General features: G+C 61.7%; 9 protein-coding genes across 9 annotated transcripts; 4 read left to right on the top strand and 5 right to left on the bottom strand.

Annotated features, from left to right (window-relative positions):
• Positions 1 to 2430: 2430 nt before the first annotated feature.
• BXZ73DRAFT_43749 (NUDIX hydrolase domain-like protein) lies at positions 2431 to 3873 on the top strand (the record flags this gene model as incomplete). The annotated part of the gene is made up of 8 exons (XM_048019202.1): positions 2431 to 2540; positions 2597 to 2725; positions 2783 to 2873; positions 2939 to 2959; positions 3026 to 3111; positions 3178 to 3211; positions 3281 to 3495; positions 3567 to 3873. The coding sequence occupies 8 exons, from the start codon at positions 2431 to 2433 to the stop codon at positions 3871 to 3873; spliced, it is 993 nt and encodes a 330-aa protein (XP_047879771.1).
• A 434-nt stretch (positions 3874 to 4307) lies between these two features.
• On the top strand, positions 4308 to 5892 carry BXZ73DRAFT_43952 (uncharacterized protein; the record flags this gene model as incomplete). The annotated part of the gene is made up of 2 exons (XM_048019246.1): positions 4308 to 5146; positions 5205 to 5892. The coding sequence occupies 2 exons, from the start codon at positions 4308 to 4310 to the stop codon at positions 5890 to 5892; spliced, it is 1527 nt and encodes a 508-aa protein (XP_047879770.1).
• Positions 5893 to 7965: 2073 nt separating this feature from the next.
• BXZ73DRAFT_99470 (uncharacterized protein) lies at positions 7966 to 10183 on the top strand (the record flags this gene model as incomplete). Its single annotated transcript, XM_048028014.1, has 20 exons — positions 7966 to 8051; positions 8106 to 8184; positions 8241 to 8254; positions 8305 to 8346; positions 8397 to 8453; positions 8500 to 8509; positions 8565 to 8582; positions 8636 to 8661; positions 8711 to 8736; positions 8791 to 8825; positions 8875 to 8899; positions 8963 to 8974; positions 9035 to 9050; positions 9112 to 9151; positions 9211 to 9382; positions 9439 to 9451; positions 9508 to 9593; positions 9662 to 9686; positions 9752 to 9875; positions 10067 to 10183. 20 exons carry the CDS (start codon positions 7966 to 7968, stop codon positions 10181 to 10183), a joined length of 1023 nt encoding a protein of 340 aa, XP_047879769.1.
• Positions 10184 to 10948: 765 nt separating this feature from the next.
• On the bottom strand, positions 10949 to 12331 carry BXZ73DRAFT_99469 (uncharacterized protein; the record flags this gene model as incomplete). The annotated part of the gene is made up of 3 exons (XM_048028013.1): positions 10949 to 11268; positions 11360 to 12107; positions 12167 to 12331. The coding sequence occupies 3 exons, from the start codon at positions 12329 to 12331 to the stop codon at positions 10949 to 10951; spliced, it is 1233 nt and encodes a 410-aa protein (XP_047879768.1).
• Positions 12332 to 12457: 126 nt separating this feature from the next.
• BXZ73DRAFT_99468 (uncharacterized protein) lies at positions 12458 to 13842 on the bottom strand (the record flags this gene model as incomplete). The annotated part of the gene is made up of 3 exons (XM_048028012.1): positions 12458 to 12807; positions 12889 to 13690; positions 13741 to 13842. 3 exons carry the CDS (start codon positions 13840 to 13842, stop codon positions 12458 to 12460), a joined length of 1254 nt encoding a protein of 417 aa, XP_047879767.1.
• A 1092-nt stretch (positions 13843 to 14934) lies between these two features.
• Positions 14935 to 16065, bottom strand: BXZ73DRAFT_99467 (uncharacterized protein; the record flags this gene model as incomplete). Its single annotated transcript, XM_048028011.1, has 1 exon — positions 14935 to 16065. One exon carries the CDS (start codon positions 16063 to 16065, stop codon positions 14935 to 14937), a length of 1131 nt encoding a protein of 376 aa, XP_047879766.1.
• A 308-nt stretch (positions 16066 to 16373) lies between these two features.
• BXZ73DRAFT_99466 (uncharacterized protein) lies at positions 16374 to 17557 on the bottom strand (the record flags this gene model as incomplete). The annotated part of the gene is made up of 3 exons (XM_048028010.1): positions 16374 to 16687; positions 16744 to 17488; positions 17546 to 17557. The coding sequence occupies 3 exons, from the start codon at positions 17555 to 17557 to the stop codon at positions 16374 to 16376; spliced, it is 1071 nt and encodes a 356-aa protein (XP_047879765.1).
• A 1630-nt stretch (positions 17558 to 19187) lies between these two features.
• Positions 19188 to 21926, top strand: BXZ73DRAFT_43902 (aflatoxin-detoxifizyme; the record flags this gene model as incomplete). Its single annotated transcript, XM_048019231.1, has 11 exons — positions 19188 to 19279; positions 19332 to 19548; positions 19735 to 20033; positions 20085 to 20250; positions 20303 to 20498; positions 20551 to 20981; positions 21039 to 21067; positions 21115 to 21212; positions 21265 to 21299; positions 21353 to 21483; positions 21536 to 21926. 11 exons carry the CDS (start codon positions 19188 to 19190, stop codon positions 21924 to 21926), a joined length of 2085 nt encoding a protein of 694 aa, XP_047879764.1.
• Positions 21927 to 22169: 243 nt separating this feature from the next.
• BXZ73DRAFT_43728 (NAD(P)-binding protein) lies at positions 22170 to 23430 on the bottom strand (the record flags this gene model as incomplete). The annotated part of the gene is made up of 5 exons (XM_048019200.1): positions 22170 to 22531; positions 22587 to 22932; positions 22986 to 23081; positions 23135 to 23334; positions 23391 to 23430. The coding sequence occupies 5 exons, from the start codon at positions 23428 to 23430 to the stop codon at positions 22170 to 22172; spliced, it is 1044 nt and encodes a 347-aa protein (XP_047879763.1).
• Positions 23431 to 23483: the final 53 nt, after the last annotated feature.

Below are 23483 nucleotides of genomic sequence, written 5' to 3'. Positions count from 1 at the left end.
AGTCACGATATTGAGGGGTAGGGAGAGAATACAAGGACGGGCCGAGCTGGGGCCGGCGCACGAGTGTTCCGGAGCCTGGAAAACATTCCGCGAAAGTTCACGGAGAGGCATTCATCGGGTCATGTGCGCCGCCTGACGATCGCCGTCCTTGTACGCATGAATGAGCGCGGGGAGGAGAGGGAGAGCAGTAGCGATCGAGAGAAAAGAAAGACGACTCGAAGCCTGGGGGCGGCACGCACGACTTTCCCGGAGCCAGATCTTTCCGCTAGGCTGAGCGGAGCGGCACTCATCGGAGAAGTGCGTGCCATCCGGCGCGGGACCATGCCCTACTTTCGCCGCTGGATTGGACAGCGGGAAGCGATCGACCGCGCCCTTACTGAGCCTATCCGTGCGCCCTGTTTTCGAGACCCCGGTCGCTGCTCAACGGTCGAAGTCAGTTTGTGTTCAAAAACGATGCAAGACAAGTGGCTCACCATGTTGGGGTTACCAATGAAGGCATAGCTACCATACGGAAGTCGGCGTCGGCGTCGGCGCGAGGAGTAAGAGAAAGACACACTACTCACATGTCCGACAGAGGCGAGTTGAAAAGCCGTTTCGCGCAGCTCGTGAGAACCGGCGGCGACGAGTGTGGGGGAAGGGGCTGGTCCGCACGCAGGCTGATTCCCCGTGTGCCTCAAGGCATGTGGGACTGCGATGTGGGAGTATGTCTCGGGCCCCCCGTGCGGTGCGGCACGAAGCCGCTGCACGGTGTCTCTCACCTGCCCATTTGGCGGTGAGGATGGCGAGGCGCGAGCGACGCCAGAGCCTCGGTGCGGGGCGAGGAGAGTGACATGGGAGCCGACCTGCTCGATGTGCCACCAGTCCTAGTGAGTGGTCAGCATCAGTGGCGGCGCGCGTGGTTGTCGTTGAAGAGATAGCTCACCGTTAACGGACCCTTCGTTCAGGTGAGCATGTTGCCGTCGCCGCCGTTGAGGCGGGCGGGGAGTAAGGGAGTGGTGTGCCGCATGGGCGGGGGTGCGTCGCGGGAGGAGCTCATCGTCGAGGTGGTGGGGTGGGGGGTTCTGAGGGGAGAGAGCGCGGGGGAGGGGCTTTTATGTTCGCCTGGCGGACCCCACCGCGAATCCGACCGGCGACCGCATCGCGCGCAGATCACATGGCCGCGCATTCGGCTGGTACAAGGCCGCGTCGAGGCCCGCGATACTGGGGTCTCGGCGAGTATCGCGCTGGCCAATCGCCTCCTGCGCTCATGCACGACCAGGTGCTTCTAGAGTGGAAAGGTGCCCTCGGATCTCACAGCAGTCCCTGGAAATTGATGATAATCAACAAGAGTCCTCAGCCGAGTCCCGACAGAATGAACTTCTTACCGAGCGCGAGAAGAGTCGGAGAAATAGCACGGCGACCAGGGGGCACCACAGGCCGCCGTGTGTCGCTGATTGGTCGCAGAGCCCAAGCGGTGGCTCAGGCATCCGAGAGAATGGCACTCACGAATGATCTGGGGTGCTCGCTGGACGGCGGAGTTCAGAAGTGTGGCCAAAGAAGGTTGTTTGTGGGCGTCCTGGTTCAAGTTGTGAGCAAATTTGGGTCCAGAGACTCGAGACTAAGATAATGGGGCTAATGTAAGCTTGAAGATTCCCAAATGACCCAATAATTGCACTCACTCCTTTGGGGCCGTATTCAGGAGACGGATGTGTAGACTGAGCTCTAGAGCGAGGTGTCGGGCAACGAGAAGATAGCAAAGCGCCAAGTTCTTATAAGTGTGCGGCGGGAGCCTTTGGCGCTGGGGTCTCTGGGCAAGGGTTCGAATCCACCACTTGCTGCTTTTATGTCTCTTTCAGTCATCTACGCTTGTGTCTCGTCTTTACGGCCCATTTGATCGCCCGATCCTCGAAAAACACTTCCACGTCTCGCTGTTTGCGCGGCAGGAGCCGAACGTTGCGCGCTGCCATCATCTACACTTCCACTCTACGAACAGCGAGCGAGAGAACGCTCGTTACCCAAACGCCATCGCGACCGGCCCGCTGGACGTCGCCGTCACCTCTCGGAATCTCGCAGCTCGACACCAACTACCACCTGAGGCCCATTATCAACGCTGAGCGCGGGATTGGAGGGCCGAGTGACTCGGACAGCCTGATTAGCTCTGGCTAGCCTTTCTTCCCAAGTCGTTGTCAACAAGGTATGTAGGTGTATCGAGCTAGGCCTGCTACAAAAAGCCTGGCTGGTTGAACCTCCGCGCGTTCGTCGTCGAGGCTCAGCCTAGCGTTGATGTGATGACCTCAGCGGGGCCCCGCGCTGGCACGAGACGCGGCAAGGACGGTAACGGAAGTTCCGACAGCCGATGATGGGCGCTCGTTTGGGAAGGGCGAGTCCCGGTGTCACAGCGTCCAGGACAACGAACGTTCTTACAAACAACGACAGCTCGGGCCTGAAGACATGGCGACGAAGAGGAAGAACCCCAGTGGGCTGATACTGCTCCAGTTTCACCGCCCTACGTTCAACTTGAACAAGACCTCGATCCCACAATTGACGCCTGAGTCGAGGAGGTGCGCGCATACAATGTGTCAAACGTCGCACAGTTGGAGACTGAAACACACTCGAGGTGCATACAGACACTCGCCGCGTACCGACGGCCGAAGTCGCGGCTGCGGTATCCCAAGTCGAGGAGCGCAGCGGTGCTCGTTGCACTCTTTGTCGGAAGAAATGGGGACTTGTATGTTCTCTTGAGCAAGTACGTCTTTGCCTAGGTTGCTCCAAGCCGCAGGTGCTAACAAGCAACCATCCACAGACGGGCAGCTCATCTCCGCACATACGCCGGCGATACTGCACTTCCCGGTGGCAAGTGGGAGCCGCGGGACAAGAGCATCGAGTGGACTGCGGTGAGTATGATATGATATGTGATGCGTGATGGACACCGTGCCTAACACTCCGTTGTCGTTCGCAGAGAAGAGAGGCTTTTGAAGAGGTACGTCATGACGATGAACAGCGTCGCTCGCGACTAGGCAGACATCAAATGTTTAGCCTGTTGCAGATCGGGTTACCACTAGACTACCAGAAAGTACCCACGTTGTGCATACTCCCTCCACACCTGGCAGGCAACAAGTTGATCGTAACACCGTGCGTGGAGTTTACCTCGGCCCATAGACTGATGACCATCTAATCCATCTGTCTGACTGTATCCAGCGTGGTCGTGCTCGTGTTAGACAACACATTACGGGTGCGTCCCTCACACCAGCTGTGGTCTGCTCCCAACGTGTGCGCGGTGCTGACCGCGCCCCCGACGCAGCCGATCCTGAACCAGGCCGAGGTTGCGTCACTGTTCTCCCACCCGCTCAAGTCGTTTCTGCACTCGGAGCCGCCGTTCCCGGCAGAACAGGAGTCGCTCGAGGTCCAGTACCACAGCTACTCGGACTTCCCGTCCGTCGCAGGCCACACGCGCATCCACACCTTCCTCACCGGCCGCGAGGCGGGCGGGACGAAGCCCGTGTTTGGGCTCACAGCGTGCGTGGCCCTCTCTCCCCGTCTCGCTTCCCGCGCCATTCACACACGCCCGGTCCCATAACATACCGCAGCTCGATCTTGATCGAGGTCGCGCAGGCGGGCTACGGGCGCGCGCCGGACTTCGAGGCGTACGCGCCGGACCAGCCTGCCATGGAGGCGCGCATTGGGCACGCGCTCCGGCACGACCCCGTGTTCCGCGCCGCGGAGCTCGCGGAGGGGATCGATCCTGACAAGACGCCAGCGCCCGCGGTGGGCCCGCGACGGAGGGCGAGGCGGGCGGTAGGGGCGAACGCGACGGCGCAGAAGGAGGTGGAGAGACGCGATGGGCCGACGACAGCAGGCACGGGCTGGGGTGGCAGGCTGCGCGCGAAGCTGTGAGCGGGGGCAGGAAGGGGTTCGATATGAAAGGGAGATGGACCGAGTAATGTCGCTTGGTTCGTGCCTCCTTCGCCTGTTTGCTTGTAGGCTGTGGGGTGGCCGGGATGAACTTGGGATGAACGCCGTGAAGGTGAAAAGGGCGTGGCGGATGATCCAAGTCGTCGCTGCTGTGAGAGGGCGGGGCTGACTAAGCACGCCTCGCCCAGTCCGCGCCACAATTGGAGGAGGCGCAGCGTCACCGTTGAAAGCCCTGCCCGTCCTCCGTCTCTCCTCCTGCCATCTTCTCCCGTCTCCCACCCTCTCCGCTGCTGTCCTCTCTGCCTCCCGCCCGCCCTCGACGACTCTACACGACCGCCACTCCCCGTCCTTCGACAACCCCTGCATTTGAGAGACCAACCTCGAGAACTCAGAACATCACCCTCAGCAACACCCGCATGCCGCAGGTCTACCGTCGCCACTCTGAATACAGCCCTCGTCCGTCCGTCGTCCCCCGCCGGCGGTCGACGATGGCACCCCCACCCGCCGCGAGCTCGGACCCCCAGCCAACCGACGCCGACGACTCCATCTTCCTCGCCGACCTCGTCCGCACCGGCGAGGCCTCCCGCCTCCGCCGCCGCGGCGCCATGCGGCTCGACCACACCGGCCCCCGCCCCACCCCAGAGGGCCAGCTCCGGCCGCAGCCCCCCGCGCTCCTGCGCGAGCCGCGGGACCGGCGGGGGTCGTACGTCGTGCCCCCCTCCGCGCTCCGCCGCAGCCCGAGCCCGGAGCGCGTCGTCGAGGAGGACGGGCAAGACGAATACACGTACAGTGCCGGACCCGTCTGGCGCGACTGGGACCGCGAGCCCGGGCCCCGGCCTCAGGGCACGGGGGTGGGCGTTCTTGGGCGCCCGGACGGGGTTGAGGTCCTCGGCGAGGGCACACAGGCGTTCGTCCTCCGCTGTGGAGGCGAGGAGGGTGAGGACCAGTGGGCGGAGGTGGAGGAGCCCCCAAAGCGGTTCAGGCCGGCGTTGTTCCCTCAAGGGGGCGCGCCCGCGGGCCCGTCATCGAGCGCGAGCGCACCCCCGAGACGGCAGGCGCGGCGGACGAACGGGTGTGGGGCGGTGGTGCATGTGCGGGCGTACCCACAGCACCCGCGCGGGGCGTGGATGGCGAAGGAGGAGGCGACGGATGCTGTAGTCGCGCTCGACCCCGCGTACTGCGACCACCCGGCGATGGACAAGTTGCTGAGGAGCGCATGTGGGTGTATACGGGAGGGCATCGGCTGTGCGGGCTGGTACGCGGTCCTCGATTGAAATCCTGCGCTGTTGACTGACCCTCTACCCTGCGTGCAGCGGCAACACGCTCGGGACACGCTACGTGCCCTGCCAGGCTGCGTCCGAAAGCATCTTCTATCCCCACCCCAGCACCTCGACCGCCCCTCTGCCCACAAGACCAGTGCGCCCCTTCGGGCCGAGTTATTGGTACCCGCGTCCGGCCCCGCACCCGCAACGCCGCACCGCTTCGTCCGCGCACTCCTCGCGAGGATCGCCCACCTCATATTACACCTTCTTTGCCGACCGCGTCACCTCAAGCCCTTCCTCGGACTGCCCATGTATCCCACATGCCCGCACGCACTCCCACCCTCAATCACAAGCGACCGCGCCGCTGCCGCCGACGCTAGCAGAGCCTCCCCGCGGCAACAGCCCTGACGTCGACTACGGCTACCGCTGGACCGCCTCCCCTGGGTCCATGGCCACGCCTCTGCCGCCCCCGAGCGCCGCGGAGGCCGTACAGGCAACTTCAACCCCGGCGCCCCCGCTGTCCCCGGTGTTCGCGCTCCCGCCACTCCCCAGCGCGAACCGGAGCCGGAGCCAGCTGCGGCCAATGTCGCGTGAGCCACGACTGTTGCGGCTGTCGATGGAGGTCCAGACGCCGTTCGGGACAACCATGGACGGCGGGCTCGACCTCGACCGCGACGGGATGCCGGTAGAGGAGCCAAGCTCGCCTGACAAGGAGAGCATGTCGTGGCCTGGTCGGTAGACCAAGGTCACCCCTGTGTTCTTCGCCCTTCGCAACCCCTATATACACGCGGGCGACTCGCCTCCCCCAGTACGTATATTCCTCCCACCTTCTATTGCATGCACATCCCCGGTGGCTGTAATCTCGGCCCCCTGCCCTTTTCTCTCTTCCTTCATCATCCTCCCTCGATGGTCTCGGTTCGTGACGTTTCGGGCTACGGGCGGCGGAGGCGGCGGCGTGCACTTATGCATGCGCTGCCCCTTGCCCACCGCTTCGCAGCCCGACAGGTGGACACTCGACTCGATGTTCCCGCTGCTTTGATATACACTATTGCCCGTCGCCTGCTCTCGACCCCTCCCATGCACGCCCTCTCCCCGAGTACTCTTTATCATATCGTCTATCCTCCCTCTTATTTTCGTAGAATATGTATCCCCTGCGCTCACACTCCTCTCTTCCCCTCCTCCCCCGCCCCCGTCTGCGCAGCTCCCTGGATCGATTCCACAGCACGCCCGTCTTCCTCAGGCCTACCCTCTCACCCCACATCGTTCCGTTGTCCCCTTCCATCCCGCTCTCCCCCTACCTTTCCCTGTTCATACTAGCATCACTAGCATCGACTCATCTGTACTATATCCTCTGCAATTGCATTTCTACCATGTGTGTTGGATGGATTGGCGGTGGGCGTGCTAGACGGATGCGAAGCATGGGTCGTGAGTCCTCTACGTATATTTCGAACATAATGGTGATCTCAGCGAAGCACCCGAAGCGATGCGCAACTTATAGCTGCTAGTAAATGTGACCCCCTCCTCGCCCCCACCGCTCGGCCTCAACTCGAAGCACGGCTAGAAGCGCCCGATATTCCTGCAGTAGCATCAATCTTTGCCTCCTAGTGTTTGAAGCCCCGCTACAAATGCAGTACTATGAACCATCAATCGCCAATTTGAAACTCGTATAATAGCCATCGAAACGGCCCAACGAGTCCCGTTTGTCTCGCGCGCTCCGTGCGCCCATCTCTCCGGTCCTCGTCCGACGTGATCTCCCTCACTGGAATTGCGCTGTAGCCGCTACTTACAACGTACACCCAAGCCCCGCGCGACGTACGCTCGTGTCCTACACTGTGACAGCCTGTGCGCACGCTGCGCCGCTTGTGCGACCGGCCTGCGCTCAGCCCGGGCGCCCTCCTTGTCGATGACGCCCTTGCGAACCACCGATTGAATCAAGCTGCCAACTCCCCGAATGCCGCAGGAGTTGATGTTTTCTAGATGCCAAGGGAAAATATCCTGGGCTTTCCAAAGCATTTGCTGATAAAACGAACGAAGGCATCTTCAACTTCTCTTGCCTGCCATGCAATGTGTCCTGCAGGTATCCTTAACGTTAGTGAAGGTTTGAAACGCTTGTGAAACGGAAGAATTTCCGAAGCTTTGACAGCCGTGGTAATCGGGACCAATGCGGAGTCTCTCCGACTCTCAAAAGACATCTGGCGCACGCGTTCTTTCGCCTGCAATCTTTCTCGTTCGGCAAACGTCTCGCTGCCTTCCACCTACGCTGCCTCTATGCGCCCAAAGCCTAGATCTTGCCAACTTGACATGATCGCTGTCCGACGAGCCGCGAGGATCTTCCGGAAGACAAGACCCCGGTCGGGAGTCAAATCGGACCAGGGCGCATCGGGTCGGCATCAGCTGCTGCAGACGACAACCGTGGGGCCTCGCTTTTGTCTGAAGTCGAGCGGCCATCTGCGGTGCGTCGCACCCGTGCAGACTGTGTCATCTTCGTCCGCTGCGGTCTAATCTTGTGCAGCGACGGGACTCACTAGGCGCAAACGCAGTTCGTTGGCGTCGAGCGTCGAGCACTCCCTGTGCCGAAGTCCATCCGGTCTTTATCTTGCCTCGCGGGAAGCCCCACCGCCGAGCGGCCATGGGAGCACGCGTGGGATGGCCGCACAGGGAGAAGCTGATGGTACAAGCCTGCGCGGCAATCGCGGGCCCACCAGATCTCAGAAGCGCTCCGTGCTCGGTGATGGATGCGCCAGGAACGGGCTGTACGCTCGATATATGGTCTCCTCAGCTTTGCCTCCGGGGCCCCCGCCCGCGCGCCCTCATGAGCTCTTCCACACTCCCTTCCGGGGTTCCTGCCCTCGACTCCACCCTCGGTGCCCTCCTCATCGGTTCCTTCCTTAGTCTTATGTGAGTCCTCGCTCGTATCGTGCGCATTCTGGGCGGGAGGCCGACGCCGGGAAGTCTTTTTGGGGTTGCTTTGTATGAGGGATACACGTACTTCAAGAATCGCCACTATGAAACCGCTACGATCACGACTCTGGTGCGTCCCATTTCCTCTCGGCCGCTGCGAGGAGGGACAGACCTGACTTTCCCCAGGTATCCGTTGTGCTGTTCGTCGCTTCTCTTCCTATCTGTGGGCAGGCGCCAACTCTCTTCACAGAGTCTTCGACACCGTGCACGTGGTCTTGATCATGATCAGCGCGTGAGTGAAGGACGGCTCTGGGTCCGCATTCTCAAACTGACGTGGAGCAGGTATCATTACACGGTGACCAACTTCGCAAATCCAGCATCGCTGAACACTGCGTACTGGTGCGTTTCTCTTTGCTGATCAAGACGTTTTGCTCACAAGCTGCAGGTCTCTGAACGTGCGTCCTCGTCCCTTGTCTGCGTTTCATCCTCTCACCGAGCACGCGACCTCAGGTGGTACCCCTCGTTGGAGTGAGTCTTCAGCATTTCTTCTAGATCTCGCGTTGTTGATGCGCCGTGCCCAGGCCGTCTTGTCATTACTTTCACAGGGGTAAGTGGCTGTCGCCGTTCGCTACTGCCGATGCTCATCGTCAAGGCAGTTTCTTCGCACGACGAGTTTCTCTCAGTAAGAACAGTGTTGCCCCGCGGCGCCACACAAATACTGATGGAAGTCATCTAGTCTCACCCCTTTACGTCGTCTTCGCGGTTATCGCTGTGAGTACCATGTCCTCGTTGCATCTGGCCAAGAGCTGATCCCTTGCAGGCGATGGGTGTCGTCACAGCATCCGGTCCGTATTCCAGTCACCTCTTCGCCTGTTATATCAACTCACGCCCTGGTTAACTCCTGCCAGTTTGTACCTTTAGTAAGATTTCCAGCCCTTCCTCCGCTTGACAACGTCTCATCATGCGTTCAAATGCTGCAGTTATCACTGTCAAGGGGTACGGCAGCCATCCGGATCAATGCCCACAATTAAACGCTGATATCCTATCTCGAACGCAGATTCTCCTCAGGCACCTTAGACCTCGTCGTCGGCAACCACGTGGGTTCGGTTGGACTACATTGCGTTGATGAGATCTGATGTCTTCGTCCCTCGCCCAGCTCTATTCCGAGATTGCGCTTGGAAGTGTCACTCTCACAGCGGTCTGCTTGACCGGCTCGCTCCTCAGCGTACTCGTTCGCGCACGGTCATACCAGACGCGAGTACCGAATACGTCCGATTGGCCAGAACACTCACTACGCAAGCTCTGGGTGGTTTGGGTCGTCAACACTGGTGCGCTCCCTTCATAGCTGGAATTTCACGCATCAGTATTGATTCCATTAATCCAGGAACTCTCATCTTGTACGCGCCTTGACCGCTACTTTCTGCCCACGTGATGTGCTCACGGCTCGTTCCAGCTGTGCATGCACCACCGCTCTGGTTCTTGCGGTCGCGTCCCCACACTCGCTGTGGTGGGTCATGTTCTATTTCATCTCTGTCCGACGTGCGTGTTTCACCCCTCCCACGTCTCTCGGCGCTGACGGCTCTCCGCCTGCCAATTCGTCACCACAGTCGATGTCATCACCCTTCTGAGCGTGTACGCACCTGTCCCAGCCCTTCTCACCGTGCCCTCCCGTGACTGACCGCGCGCACGCCTTCCAGGTTGAACTCGCGACGGATCGTGCCCGTGAACGCCGACGTGCTCGAGGCCGGCGGGGGGTACGGCCGCAGCGTGCTCGCGCGCGCGAACCGCCTCGCGACCGTCGAGCGCTGGAACATTCCGGAGGTGCGTCCGGCTGCCCGCGCCTTCTATCGCCGCTGACATTGCTTTTCCGCCCCCTCGCTGCTCCGTCTTTTCGCGGCATCGCTCTCACCGCCCCGGCCGCTCCGTCGCTCCTCGCACGTCGGGATGTTTGCCGCTGCCTCCGCCGCCGCCTCCTCGGATGTGCGACTTCACCCCCGCGTCTGTGCGCACAGCTGCCGGAAGAATCGCCCCCGGCGGTGATCGACATCAAGGTCACGCACGAGGTCGAAGGCCGCGAGAGCGCCGCGATCGAGATCCCCCGCCGCGGCACTCGCAAGTTCCGCCGGTGACGACGGGGACGGCGGACGCTTGTCTCTTACCTGCATAAGTTATTCGCGCCGTGCGCGCGCGGCGCGTCTGTTGTTGTGTTTCTACCACTTAATGATGTACCACCGTCCCGCCTGCTTGGCGCAGTTACTTATCTAACAATCTCGCCGTCGCGTCGGAGGTCGGGATGCTCGGTTCTCGACTGGCGACCGCAGCTGGCGACCCTTCGACCTCTTCTTCTGTGGTTCTCGCAGGCATCTGCACATGGCCTTGACGGGCTTCTGGCCGTCTGGCGTGATCGCGGGAAGCACGTCCTGCACGCACGAGCGTCGGTGTCTCACCTGTCGACCACACGTCCACGCTCGTGCTGATGCCTGCCCGTCGTGAGTCGCGCGGATCGTTTCGGGCTTCCTTGAGGCGTGCGGCACACCCCGCCCGCTTCCGCCCCTGCCAACCCCAAGCCGCCTCTCCTCGAGATGGCGATGTGGTGGGAGCGCAAGGGTGATGCGGGTGGTTTCCAGGGGGCGTCGCGCGCCGCACACGATGGAGAGTCGGCTGGCTGGGGATCTGATCGGTCCGAATTCGACTCTGGCGCAGAGCCATCCGGGACACTGGGTCTGGGCAATAGACAAAAGGCGCGGATACGTCATCGACTCATCCATGGGCATGCGCGCTCCAGCATCGGGCGGTTCCTAGTTTGAAAATATGAACTTGAACCTGGTCTCATACACTCGCTTCCTAAATAAGCAATCCTGCACGCATCGAGTCGTCTTACACCAGCTCCGTGCTTACAACCAACACCGCGCCGATTTATCGAACCAAGATTCCTCGACCCTCCACCGCCCAGGACCACCCTCGAGTCTGTCGCGCCAGTCCACGACGTCGTCCGCCACCGGTCCCTTCAGCCTGTAAATCATCCACTCTGGCCGAAGCCTCTCGACCGGGTGGATAGGGACGATGGCCCAGCGTCGTCCGGACTCGGCGTGCAACCTCTCCAGGGCCTCAGTGAACACCACGGAGGGAGCCGACTGCGCCAGCAGCACGCGCAGGTGTGGTAGGGGACTCCCGGCGAAGCCTGATCCCTCAGGCTCGTCGCGCTCTTCAAATGCTGCAAGGCACGGACGGTATAGTCAGTCAGCCGCGCCCGCACCTGCGTGCGCCCCCCTTCTCCGGCCACAGCGAAAGGGCCGCTCACGCACCGTTGGCCACCAGCGTCGCGAGGCCCCCGCCCTCCCGCCAGCACCCGCCGAGCTCCGACACGCGCAGGTGCGTGAGCCGCGCGCCGCGCGCGCCCCACGCCGCCCACCCGCCCAGCGCCGCGCCCTCCTCCCCGACGACCTCGAGGTGGGTCAGCTTCGGGAGCGTCGCCGCCGCCACGCGCCCGCCTTCCGGCGCGAACGGCGGCCAGTCGCGCCCCGCGCCGGGCGCGCGCCGGCCGACGAGGCAGAGCTCGCGGAGCGCGGGGAAGGCCGTCGCGGCGACGGCGTCCGGCAGGGGCAGCGAGCGCGCGCCGTCGGGGCTGGGGAGCACCGCGGCCCACGACGACCACCGCGCGCGGGGGGGCTCGAGGTTGGGCGCGCGCCGGGCGAGGACGAGGGAGTGGAGGTCCGGCGCGACGCGGCGCAGGAGGCCGCGCACCGCGGCCTCGTACTGCGCGCGCGTGTCCGCGTGCGCGGAGCCCGGGGAGGCGAGGTAGAGGTGGCGGACGACGGGCCGCCGGGTGCGTTCTGGGGCGCAGCGCGCGGTCTCGGCTTCGAGGCAGGCGAGGAAGAGGGCGGCCTGCTGGGGGCGCTGCCGGAAGGTCAGGGCGACGGAGTGGAAGCGCGTGGCTCGGGTGGCGGCGCGGATGTATTTGGAGGTGAGGGAGAGCGAGCAGCCGGTGAATCCTCCGTCGACGCAGGCGAGCCGGGCGATGTCCTCCCACAGGTGTTCTGGCAACGCGCGCGGCTGACACGAGAGGTCAGCGTCGGTCCCATGCCTCGCCCAAACATACGGCTGCTACTGACCTTGAGTGTCCATAAACGTGCCTCAATGGCGACTCGCAGGACTTGTAAAGGGCGCTCATATTTCAAGCGAAGCTGTTGTGCTGCCTCTTGAGCGTAAGACAACATGTGCGCAGCTCGTGACCATGAACCGAGGGGACCAAGGACAAACTTGATCAACTCCTGCATTTTATGCCTGTGACTGATGACATCCCCCTGCGTTCTCCATTCTCCCTACTGTCAGCCTCGACGCGAGAAGGTCCTAAATGTCAGCCACCACGCGATATGCTATGCCTCCACCCCCTGCGCCCACGGTCAGCACCGCGCCGACTTCTCGAACCAGGCCTCCTCGACCCGCCAGCGGCCAGGCCCGCCCTCGAGCCTGCTGCGCCAGTCGCGGATCTCCTCCGCCACCCATCGCTCCTGGTGGAACAGCCGCTGGGACATCTTCATGCGGTCCTTGCGCCTGCGCACCGGGACGAGGCCCCAGCGCGGGCCAGACTCCAAGGCGTGCAGGGCCTCGAGGGGCCGGACGTGCGAGTGCCCGTAGTACAGCGTCTCCTTCCTGGGCAGCGGCGGCTTCGCCTGGACGAGCAGCGTCTGCAGCTCCGGCATCGCCGTGCCCGCGAAGCCGCCCTCGCCTCCCCGCCCTCGCGTCCGGGGGACTAGTGCGCAACGCGCGCGAGCAGGAGTCAGCAGCGGTCGGTGCGCGCGCGCGCTCGCTCGAGGGGAACCGCGGCACTCACCGGGCATGACGAGCGGGAGGAGGTGCTTGAAGTTCGCGTCGAGCGTGTACGTGCCGAAGTCGGTGATGCGCAGGTGCGTGAGCGCCGCGCCGCGCGCGCGCCACAGCGCCCAGTCCCACAGCGGCAGCCTGCCGTGCATCGGGACCTCGAGGTGGGTGAGCTTCGGGAGCGTGTTGTCGACGCGCGTCGGGCGCGGGGCCGCGCCGCCGCCCGCGGCCGTCGCCTGGGAGTGGGGCAGGGGCACGGTCGCGGCGACGGTCGGGCTCGGCGCGAAGGGGGGCATGTCGCGCGCGGCGACGGTGTGCCGGCCGACGAGGTAGAGCTCGCGGAGCTCCGGGAAGGGCTTCGTGGCGAGGAAGTCGGGCAGGGGGAGGTAGACGGAGTCGTCGAGGCCGGGGCGCCGGTTGTTGAAGTCGGGGACCCCCCTGGCGAGCACGAGAGAGTGGAGGCGTGGGGCGACGAGGCGCAGGATGCCGCTGACGGCCAATTTGTACTCCCATCTGGTTGAGAGTTCCGAGTGTGCAGAGTACTTCGGAGAGGCGAGGTAGAGGTGGCGGACGAGGGGCTGGCGCGTGCGTTCTGGGCCACAGCGAGCGGTCTCTGCTTCGAGACAAGCGAGGAAATGGGTAGCTTGGAGGCGGGACTGGCGGAACGTGAGACTGACGGAGTAGAAGCGCATGCCCCGTGTGGCACCGCGAATGTACTTTGAAGTGAGGGAGAGCGAGCAACCCGTATACCCTCCGTCAACGCATGCGAGGCGGGCAATCTCCTCCCAGAGATCCTCCGGCAATCTGGGTGGTGGCTAAAATTCAGTGAGCTTTCATCATTCTTCTGAGTGCAGCCAATACAGACCTCCGGTCTCCGTACCAATGCCTTGGCGGCCAGTCGCATGACCCGTGCGCGGCGGCCGCATCTCAGGCGAAGCTGCTCTGCTTTGGCATTGAACGAGAGCATGAGTAGGGGATGGTGGTCGAGGTGAGAGAAGAGGGGTACCAATGATGTGCGGCAAGTCAGTCTTTCAATCTAGACTTCATGCGACAGGGGCTAATGATTCCCTGCCAACCCCAAGGGCTGTCGAGGTGACAGTGGCGTGTAGCCATCCGGGGCGATGGCAGTCCCGGTGAACCGGAGAAGCACGAGCACCAAACAGCGCTCTGCGCGAGGCGGGGTGCCCATGTAGTCGTAAGCACAAAGTACCCTCCAGACGCCGTTAGGGAGTCTGTGAGGTTTTTCTGGCAGGGTTTCGGCGGAGAATGAGGCGAATCGCTTCGAGATTAGCTGGCGCAGGTGAGGGATATGTCCTCCCTGCATCATCGTCCTACAAATGATCTGACTGTAGATGCCAGCAAGTATGTGAGAGGCTGGCGATCGAGCCCGACATAATTAGGAAGCCAGTGAGTATTATCAGGGACCAGAGCGTAAGTGATGGAAGAGTCGATTTGTATGTAGTCCTCACCTTGCATACACAGCGATGGGTCGTTAAGAACAAGCCAGCGGAAAGACACGAGGGACTGGCGTTCAATGGGGCGCCGGAGTGCGATTGGATCCAAACTGGATCGATCATCCGTACTGAATTCCCACGGCTTTCTGATTCGCAGCCTGGCCTCTTGAACCTGCCAAGAGGAGTCAGCCATCAATGTCCCCGTCAACCATGCTGCGGAGTGCATTCGCAGGAAGGAAAAAAACGCCCTACGCAACACTTGAGCTCACTGAACCGACCTATCACTCTTCTGCTAGTACTTACTGGTGACTCATTATCCGTCTCCCAGCGCCCAGGTTTTCCTTCAAACTGGCGTACCACTGATATGCAGCCTCCGCTATGGGGCATCTCCAGAAGCCTCATCACTCTCTCGAACCCGGTTGGATATATCGTCGCGGACATTCTAAACAGCTCCAAGAAGAATACCTAGGAGTGCGGGAACAGCGTCCCACCCAGCTGCGGACACCGGTCGCGGTATCGTTCCGCTTTCGAACCTATGGTGAGTTGAAGCATCAACGTATGGTCCACGCCCGTAGGTACCTGTACAATAGTCAACTTCGTTCCGCTCAAGCACTCTTGCTCGGACCCCTCCAGACATACGACCCATATGTCTCCGGCGTCCTCTCTACCCACCGCTCCTCCACCTCCCACTTATCCAGCGTCCCCTCCACCTCCGTCCCCCACTCCCTCTCCGCCCTTGCCCTCTCCTCATCCGCCCCGGCCGCCCTTCGCGCCGGTAGCAGCGCCCACCGCATCTCCGCCTCCCGATGCACGCTCTCCAGCTCCCAAATCACCTCCTGGTGCCGCGCCCGCCGCCGCCGCACGAGCCTGCTCTCCCCGTCCCCCGCGCGCGCCGGCCACGGCCCCGGCTCGACGATGAGCTTCTCCAGCCCCACAAACAGCCCGCCTCCGAGCGCGCCGCGGGACGGCGCGAGCCGCGCGACGTCCCGCTGCCCCAACTTTCCCGCCCGCCCGCGCGTCCCGTCCCGCCTGCCGCAGTCGAGGCCCCAGAGACGGAAGTGGGTGAGCGCCGGGGCGCGCCGCGCCCAGCACGCGAGGTCCGCGGTCTCCGCGCCGTCCGCGATCTCGAGGCGGGCGAGGCGGGGCAGCGCGGCGAGGCTCGCGTTCGCGCTGGGCTTCCCTAGGCCGTCGGGATCGGATAATCCGGCGTCGGCGTCGGATAGGCGGGGAGCGAAGTGCCCGGCGCCGCGGTCGAGGGAGAGCGCGCGGAGACTCGGGAAGCGCGTCGCGCCGAGCAATGCGGCAGGCAGCGGGAGACGCGCGGCGGCGGGGAGGTCGCGGTGGAAGTCGTTCCGGAGCGTGAGCGAGTGGAGGTCCGCGGCGGCGAGGGCGAGGAGGGCGCGGACGGCGTCGTGGAAGCGCTGCAGCTCGGGGCTCGCGTCCGACGCGGGCTCGAGGCGACCGGCGGTGAGGAATAGGTGGCGGATGCGGGGCCGAGGACCGCGAAGCTCTGCTGCCTGCGCTTGAGATGCGGTGTAGCACGCGAGGAACTGCACGAGCTGCTGGGGTGTCTTGCGGAATGTGATCTTGACCGAGAAGTATCGCGAGTGGTGGGATGTTTCATGAAGCGACTTGCAGGTCAGAGCAAGGGAGCGGCCTGTGAGTCCTCCATCGACGCAAGCTTGTTCGATGACGAGCAGCAGAATGTCGAAAGGGAGGGATGCGAACCGCGGCATGATTCATGAATGGAGGTGAGGAAGAAAAGCGTTCCTAGCACCGTCCAGCTGTACTCTGATATGTGTCCCACACAACATGACTCAGCAAAGCGCCTTCCCGCAACCATTTCAATACCCGCTGCGTACGTACATGAAGAGAACCCCATGAGTCCGTAGGATTGACGACTTACAATATTTTCTAGATTCCCTGAGCATGTCCGCACAAAGCCATCATTGAAATCAGCCATCTCATGCAACACACTAGTAGTACTTGGTATGCACGCATATCACTGACGTAACGTCGGTTGACCACCTCATCCTGCGCACGATCAATCTCTCGCGAACCATTCGTCCTCTGTTTCCCAGCGCCCAGGCTCGCCCTCGAGCCTTTCGTACCAACCGCGGAGTCTCGCCTTCCGTCTGTCGATCTCCGTTTCCTTCAAGTACGGGGGAGCGGGAGGAAGGAGCGCCCACGCGTGCGCAGACTCCCGATGGGCCGTCTGCACACTGGCCGATATCCCCCGCGATTCGAGGATGTGGTTGGGGCCACAGCGAGGAAGCCTTGAGAACGGCTGTACGAGGAACGCCTGAAGGTGCGGGAAGAGCGTTCCGCCGAGCCGGGGACAACCGGTGAGGTCTTCGCCTGGTTTCGATATAAAAGTGAGTGAGAGCCGAGGACAGAGCCTGGAGCGGACGTACCCGTCCCCACGATCCTCCCTAGCATGTCTGTGTCGAGCCACACCGTTTCTGCGTTGGTGATGCGGAGGTGTGTGAGGCGCGGAGCACGAGATGACCAGCGATCTAGATTCATGGCCGACTTCACGGACGCGAAGACCTCCAGGCGCCTGAGATTGGGGAGCGACGGGTAGGGGACCGCGTTGAGTTCTTCGAGTTCTTCCGGGGATGCGTCTTCCAGAGGTAAAGGAGCGAAGTCGACGATGCTCCACAGCGGTCCAAGGAGGGTCAACTCGCGAAGCGCGGGGAACTCTGTCGTTCCCAGCCACCTTGGGAGGCACAACGGTCGCAAGCGCGGGCCCCCAGCCAGCGTCAACGTGTGTAGATCCCGGGCGACGAGGTCCATGAGAGTGCGGACCTCGTCGTGGAACTTGAGCAGTTCGTAGTCGTCTGGGAGAACCTTGGCGTACGAGTCGGCGGGGGCTAGGTCGGAGAGCGTGTTGGTACTTAAGTAGAGATGGCGAACGCGCGGGGCCGGGGAGTCGTCGGTCACTGCGCGGGAGCGTTCTGCGGAGAGGCAGGCGAGAAAATGCTCGAGCTGCAAGGTGGTAGTCGCGAAAGTGAGCTGAATGGACCAGAAACGCGCAACGCGGGAGAGGTCGCGAAGGGTTCTGGAGGTGCATGATAATGAGCAACCGGTGAAGCCGCCATCTGTGCATGAGAGCTCCAAGATGGGCTGTAAGACGTCGAAGGGGAGGGACATGAGTTCCTAAGTGCAAGACGTGCTTAACAATTATGCGCCTTCATGGTCAATATATAGACGCACCATTGCGGTCATACGTGGAGGAACGGAAGATTGTGCCAACGAGTTCTCATCTTCCGTAACACAGACATCAAGGTCGTGGGATGATGGAGAGTTAAATCGGCCAAGTCCGCGACCATTGAAAAATTTTAGTGATACTAAGTAAACCCTGTGGAAGGCAAAAGCTTCGAACCAGGGCAAGTAGCAATTGACGAGGATTTTATGTCGACGGGGTTGCTCTCGCCCCACTCATCCGGTGAATTCTACGTCCGCGGGGTCGTACAACAAAATCTCCGTTTCGGTACCAGAAGCTGAAACCATACAGCAGAGGCCAAGGCGCGATGCAAGACCGAGCACGCGAACAGATCTTCACGGGTGGCTAACATATGCCGGTCAACACAGTGATACCGTTACTTGTAGAGGCGTTTGGGGAGGCTACAAGAATGCTCGCAGCCGGTCCGCCAGCGCGGTGAATAGTACGCCCTGACAACATGAGACATGCTTAGTCGGCTGCGCGAGGTTGTGCGCCCACTCATTGGGTGTGGGCGAGCGACAGAGTGGGCAGCCCGACATCCGCCTCAGTCGAGGCCTCAAAGGACCACGAGGATAAATCCTACTTGTGAAGGCGTAGACGAGTGGCGCGCGTCAGGTCGGCACTCTCCTTGATCGGGATGAGGTTCGCGAGCGGCACGACTCTGACGAATGCGAGGTCGCGAGGAGGAGGCCAGCGCCGGAGTGGAGGTCTCTGCTATCTATGTTCACGGTAATGGTGAAAGTGTCAAAACGAGGACAGAGAGGGATCGGCGTGGGCCCAGCGTTGGCGCTCCTTTATCCCAGGAGATCTTCAAGGCCCTATAATAGAGTACAGGGAGGTGAAGTTAGTCGATAGAAGTCGTTTACGGACTCATCGAGCTTTTCAATAGTGAGGAAGCCGAAATGTGCGAGCGTGGACACAAATTCCCAGAAGGTGGTGGCTTTTCTCGCTGTCAGAATAGCGAAGCTGAGCGGGAGATGGGGGGAGGTGTTGAGGACGGAGAATAGGCCTGGAGCAAGACAGATGTCCAAGGCATAGTACGGCAGCCAAAGCTGCGATAACCAGAGATTCTGAGGGACCGGATGCGAGGCGCAACGTGACGGAGGATGTCGGTGAGGGATGTGTTTCTAGTGGGGGTGGATACGTTGAGACGGCGAATGTGGCTGCCAGTACGCAGCGTTCGACCTTTTGTCGCGAACAAGCAGAGTGGTTACTCGGAGAGTTCTGCCTGTGCTCGAGGCGGGGGATAGTCGATGGCCAGTTGGTAAACCCACGAGGCCATGTGGCATGCGTATGAGCCAGACGGGCATGACAGGGTCAGGTTGAGAACATCTTTGTCGAGTTGCGCAAGCTCGTGGTGGTCGAAGGAGAATGTGGACGCGCGTCCAGCCGAGGCACACGAGCGACAATGTCCCCGGCGCCTAGCCCTGGCTTGCTTTCGTTCGAAGCTCGACGCAATTCTATCGACGATCGTGGATGCGATTATCGTACGCCCTCAAAGCCGTCCACGGCCCGCCATGCTATAAGCCTGCGCTCTCTCGTCTTCCTTTCGCGCTCTCTCTCCTCCACCCCACCGCTCGCCCACCTCCAAGGCACTACCGCAGCGTGCAGGCTCGGACGTTCTCAACCACAATGCCCAAGTTCGCTGCTGCCGAGCGTTTCCTCGCTGATCGTGATGCACCGTGCTGTAGCCTCAACGTCGCCAAGTCGTTTGGACAGCTAAGGTGAGCTGTCGCTCCCTCATGCGTTGTGCCGTCACTGTGCTCACTTCAACAGTTCGAAGGAGAAGAAGTATGCGCACTTCGTCGGCCAAGCTTCCTGGGCCGGCGCGCGGGTCATCCAGGGCCAGTGGACGCCCTACGCGCAAAAGCTCTATGACCTCCTCATTCTGACGTTCAGCGAGAACGGCAAGCTGGCGGACATGACCGCGTTGCAGAAGAAGAGCGGTCTCTCGGCGGAGGAATGGCAGGACACGATCCAGTACACGGCCCAGGTGCGTTCTCTTCATATCCCACACTGTCTCGACCTGTTTCTGGATGTTGCCTGTGCATCCTTGTTCAGCACATTCGCTGAACGCTTGCGCACCAAATCCTACGTGTCGCGTTGAGATGTTCGTGCGCGCACTCCGCCTCAGCTGTGTGGACTTTAGTTTCGGTTCGCTGACTATATGCGTGTGTAGGTCCTCGGCAACCTTGTCAACTACAAGTCCTTCGGCTTCACCAAAATCATCCCGCGCGTCTCTCAAGAGAAGTTCGGCGCCGTCGTGGAGGCCTCCACTAACGCTGCCAACGTGGTGCCCCTGTGGACCGAACTCAAGACACATATCTACGCTCTCGATCCCGAGCCAGAGTGCTCGATCGGCAAGCGCTCCCTTGGACACGTCTCCAACTACTACCTTGGAGAGCCCATCACGGACGAGGAGGTTGCGGCTATCCAGGAGGCTGCAGAAAAGCTGAGCATTGATGTCCTCAACACTCGGTACGTCTCCTCCACGACGTTGAAGTCACCACCGACTGAACACGTCTGCAGTGTCCAGAAGAACAGCCCGGACTCGTTCGTTCTTCTCGTCGCGTCCGCGGAGCGTAAATCCTCTGTTCAGCACGAGATCAAGATCCTTGACAGGCACGCAAAGCTGTCTGTCGAGTACGGCGACTTTTCTGACGCGATGCAAAAGGCCGCGGCGGCTCTCACCGAGGTTCGCACGGAGCCAGGTATTTTGCATCATTTCGGCTAAGTTCTGCGTATAGGCCAAGAAGTACGCGGCGAACGAGCACCAAACCGCGATGCTTGACGCGTACATCGAATCGTTCAAGACCGGCTCCATGGAGGCTCACAAGAAGGGCTCGGAACACTGGGTGCGGGACATTGGACCCATTGTGGAGAGCTACATCGGCTTCATCGAGACCTACGTTGATCCCTACGGTGGTCGTGCCGAGTGGGAAGGTGTGTCCACGATCCGCCGCTCCCTTTCGAGACTGTATCTCACGTAACGCAGGTTTCACTGCTATCGTCGACAAGGCTCTCAGCGCCAAGTACGAGAAGATGGTCAACGACGCGCCCGAGCACTTGAAGACCCTGCCCTGGGGCACGGACTTCGAGGTCGACGTGTTCCGCAAGCCTGACTTCACCGCGCTCGAGATCCTCACCTTTGCTACTGGAGGCATCCCCGCCGGCATCAACATCCCGAACTACTACGAGATCCGCGAGTCGATCGGGTTCAAGAACGTCTCGCTCGCCAACATCCTTGCCGCGAAGGCGCCGAACGAGGAGCTCACGTTCATTCACCCCGACGACGCAGATCTGTACAACGAGCTTGACTCGAAATCGTTCGAGGTGCTCGTCGCGAACCACGAACTACTAGGCCATGGAAGCGGGAAGCTATTCACGGAGAACGCGGACGGAACGAAGAACTTTGATCCCGAGAAGGTCAGTTTAGGCCCACCCTTGTTTCCCATTCGTCACTGACTTGCGAGCATCGGGCAGATCATCAACCCTCTGACTGGCAAGCCGATGTCAGTGCTTGAGTATATGCGTATGTCGTCAGCTAATGGTCGAATAGCACTTCGTGGTACAAGCCCGGCCAGACCGCGGGATCGGTGCTCGGCGAGGTCTCGTCATCAATGGAGGAGTGCCGCGCAGACTCTGTTGGTCTATACCGTGAGTGCAACGTCCACCAGCGTCGTCCAAGTCTCTTACGTTGGATCGACAGTCGTCAGCAACCTCGACATTTTGAAACTCTTTGGCGTACGTGCCCTCTCTGAGTCCTTTCAATAATCCTCTCATTCACTCTATTGTAGTACACAACCCAGAAGGAGATCGAGGATATCCAGTACATCTCCTACCTATGGATGGCTCGCGCTGGTATCCGCGCTCTGGAGTTCTACGACCCTGTGAACAAGAAGCACGGTCAGGCGCACATGCAGGGCCGGTACGTGGTTCCTCCAAGTTCCATCCTCACCCCGTCTCATCTCGCACCCCAGCCTCGGCATCTTCAACCACCTCATCACCTCCGGCCTGGCCCGCCTCGAGGAGGTGCGCGGAGCAGACGGCTCGCCCGAGAACGCCTACGTCCGCGTCGACCGCGCCAAGGTGCTCGCCGAGGGCCGCGCCACGATGGGCAAGCTGCTCGTGCAGCTGCAGGTGCGGAAGAGCACCGCGGACGGCGCGGGGGCGCGCGCGTTCTACGCGGAGCTCACCGCGCCGCTGCACGGCTGGGAGGGCGAGATGCGGGACCTCGTGCTGCGCAAGAAGCTGCCGCGGAAGGTGTTCGTCCAGCCGAACACGTTCGTCGAGGGCGACGAGGTCGTGCTGCGCGAGTACCCGCTGACCGCGGTGGGCGCGATCGAGAGTTTCATCGAGCGCGCGCTCTGAGCTCGATGGCGAGGGAGCATGTCGTCGGAAAATTTGTACAATAGCATATTGGAAACTTCTGGATCACACTACTGCAGTGAATCTGCCGATGTGCGTTCTCTGCCACGGGTGTTCAACTGATGCCAAATGGATGCAGAATGCAGACTCTCGTCTACATTTATATCATCAGCGGCACATGGCGACTACCAAGCCTTGAGACGCAGTAGATATCGAGCGCAGGCCGGCGTCCGCGACACCGCCCGCTCACTTCTCATTCAGCACCGCCCCGAAGTCGGCCAGCATGCACCCGTCGAAGTCCCCCACTCCGTACTTCGGGGCCCACCCCAGAGCCCGCGCACGGCTCGCCTTGCAGCGCACGTTCGAGCCGAAGAGCATGCCGAACGCCTCGCTCCCAAACACCTCCGCCAGCTGCGCCGCGCTGGTGAGCGACTCCGGCTCGGGGACTCGCCCAGCGCCGTGCGCGGCCTGCGCGAGCCCGACCGCGTGCGCAACGGCGGACCACGGCAGCTCGCCGTTCTCGAGGAAGTACAGGCCCTCCTCGCCGTGGCCTACGGCTGCAGGGCCGGCGTAGACGGCGTCGAGGAGGCGCGGGTAGATGTCGGCGGCTGCGGCGGTGCGTCAGCGCCGCGGATTCAGCACGGGAGAACGCGGTGGACGCACTGTCGTCGATGTGCACGATCGGCCACACGCTCTTGCCCTCGCCGACCACCGGCGGGCGGCCGCGCGCGATGGCAGTGCGCGCGAGGTGCGCCATCGCGGACGAGGACGCGTTCGCGATCCGGGCGGCGACGAGCGCGTGGCTCGTCATCCCGAAGACGATGCTCGGCGCGACCATGTGCGCGCGGACGTGGCCGGCGACGTCGGCGGCGACGATGAGGGTGTCGACGGGGCGGTGGATCGCGTCGGGGGGGATCGACTTGACGTGTTCCATGTTCATGTCGTCGTAGACGATCGCGTCTGGGCGGGCGGCCCCCCGAGAATCTTCGAGGAGCATTCCGGTGCCGGACTGAAAAGCCGGTCGGTCGTCAGCGGCACCCAGTGAGGCGACGTAGGTCTTACCGTGTGGATTAAGATGGGAATCTCGCCAGTCTTTTCGTGACGAATCTTCATGCCCGCGAGAATGGCCTGTGCGGAGGGGATATCGTCGCAATCCGCCTGGTAAGATAGGTCAGTTGGCTACAGGTGGGCCCAAATTGTGACGCTCTGACCATGTTAAAAACCACGTTCGCAGCCTCCGAAGCGGCCATAATCTTGTCGACGTCTTCAAGGCTGCCGACAAGGGGCTTAATCCCGAACTCCTCTTGGAGAAGCTTGCCTTTCGCCTCGCTGCGTATCAGAGCTGTGATTTCAAAGTTCGCAGCATTGGGATGCGCAAGAAGGCGAGCCAGCACTGCGCCGCCGATGTAGCCTATCCGGAAATCCCATTAGAAGTGCACCCCGTAGAGGCCCCTAGAGTAGACGTACCAGTTGCGCCAGTGTAGAAGATGTTCGTCTTGGTGGTCATGATTTTGGCTGCAGTCGTGGACATCGTCGAAAGTCTTCATATAGACGCAACGG

The sequence above is a fragment of the Epithele typhae genome, assembly GCF_022376455.1.
Source record: "Epithele typhae strain CBS 203.58 chromosome Unknown BXZ73scaffold_12, whole genome shotgun sequence".
NCBI classification, from domain to species: domain Eukaryota; kingdom Fungi; phylum Basidiomycota; class Agaricomycetes; order Polyporales; family Epitheliaceae; genus Epithele; species Epithele typhae.
Note: the sequence above shows the minus strand (reverse complement) of the source record. Positions and strands in the feature narration are given on the sequence as shown.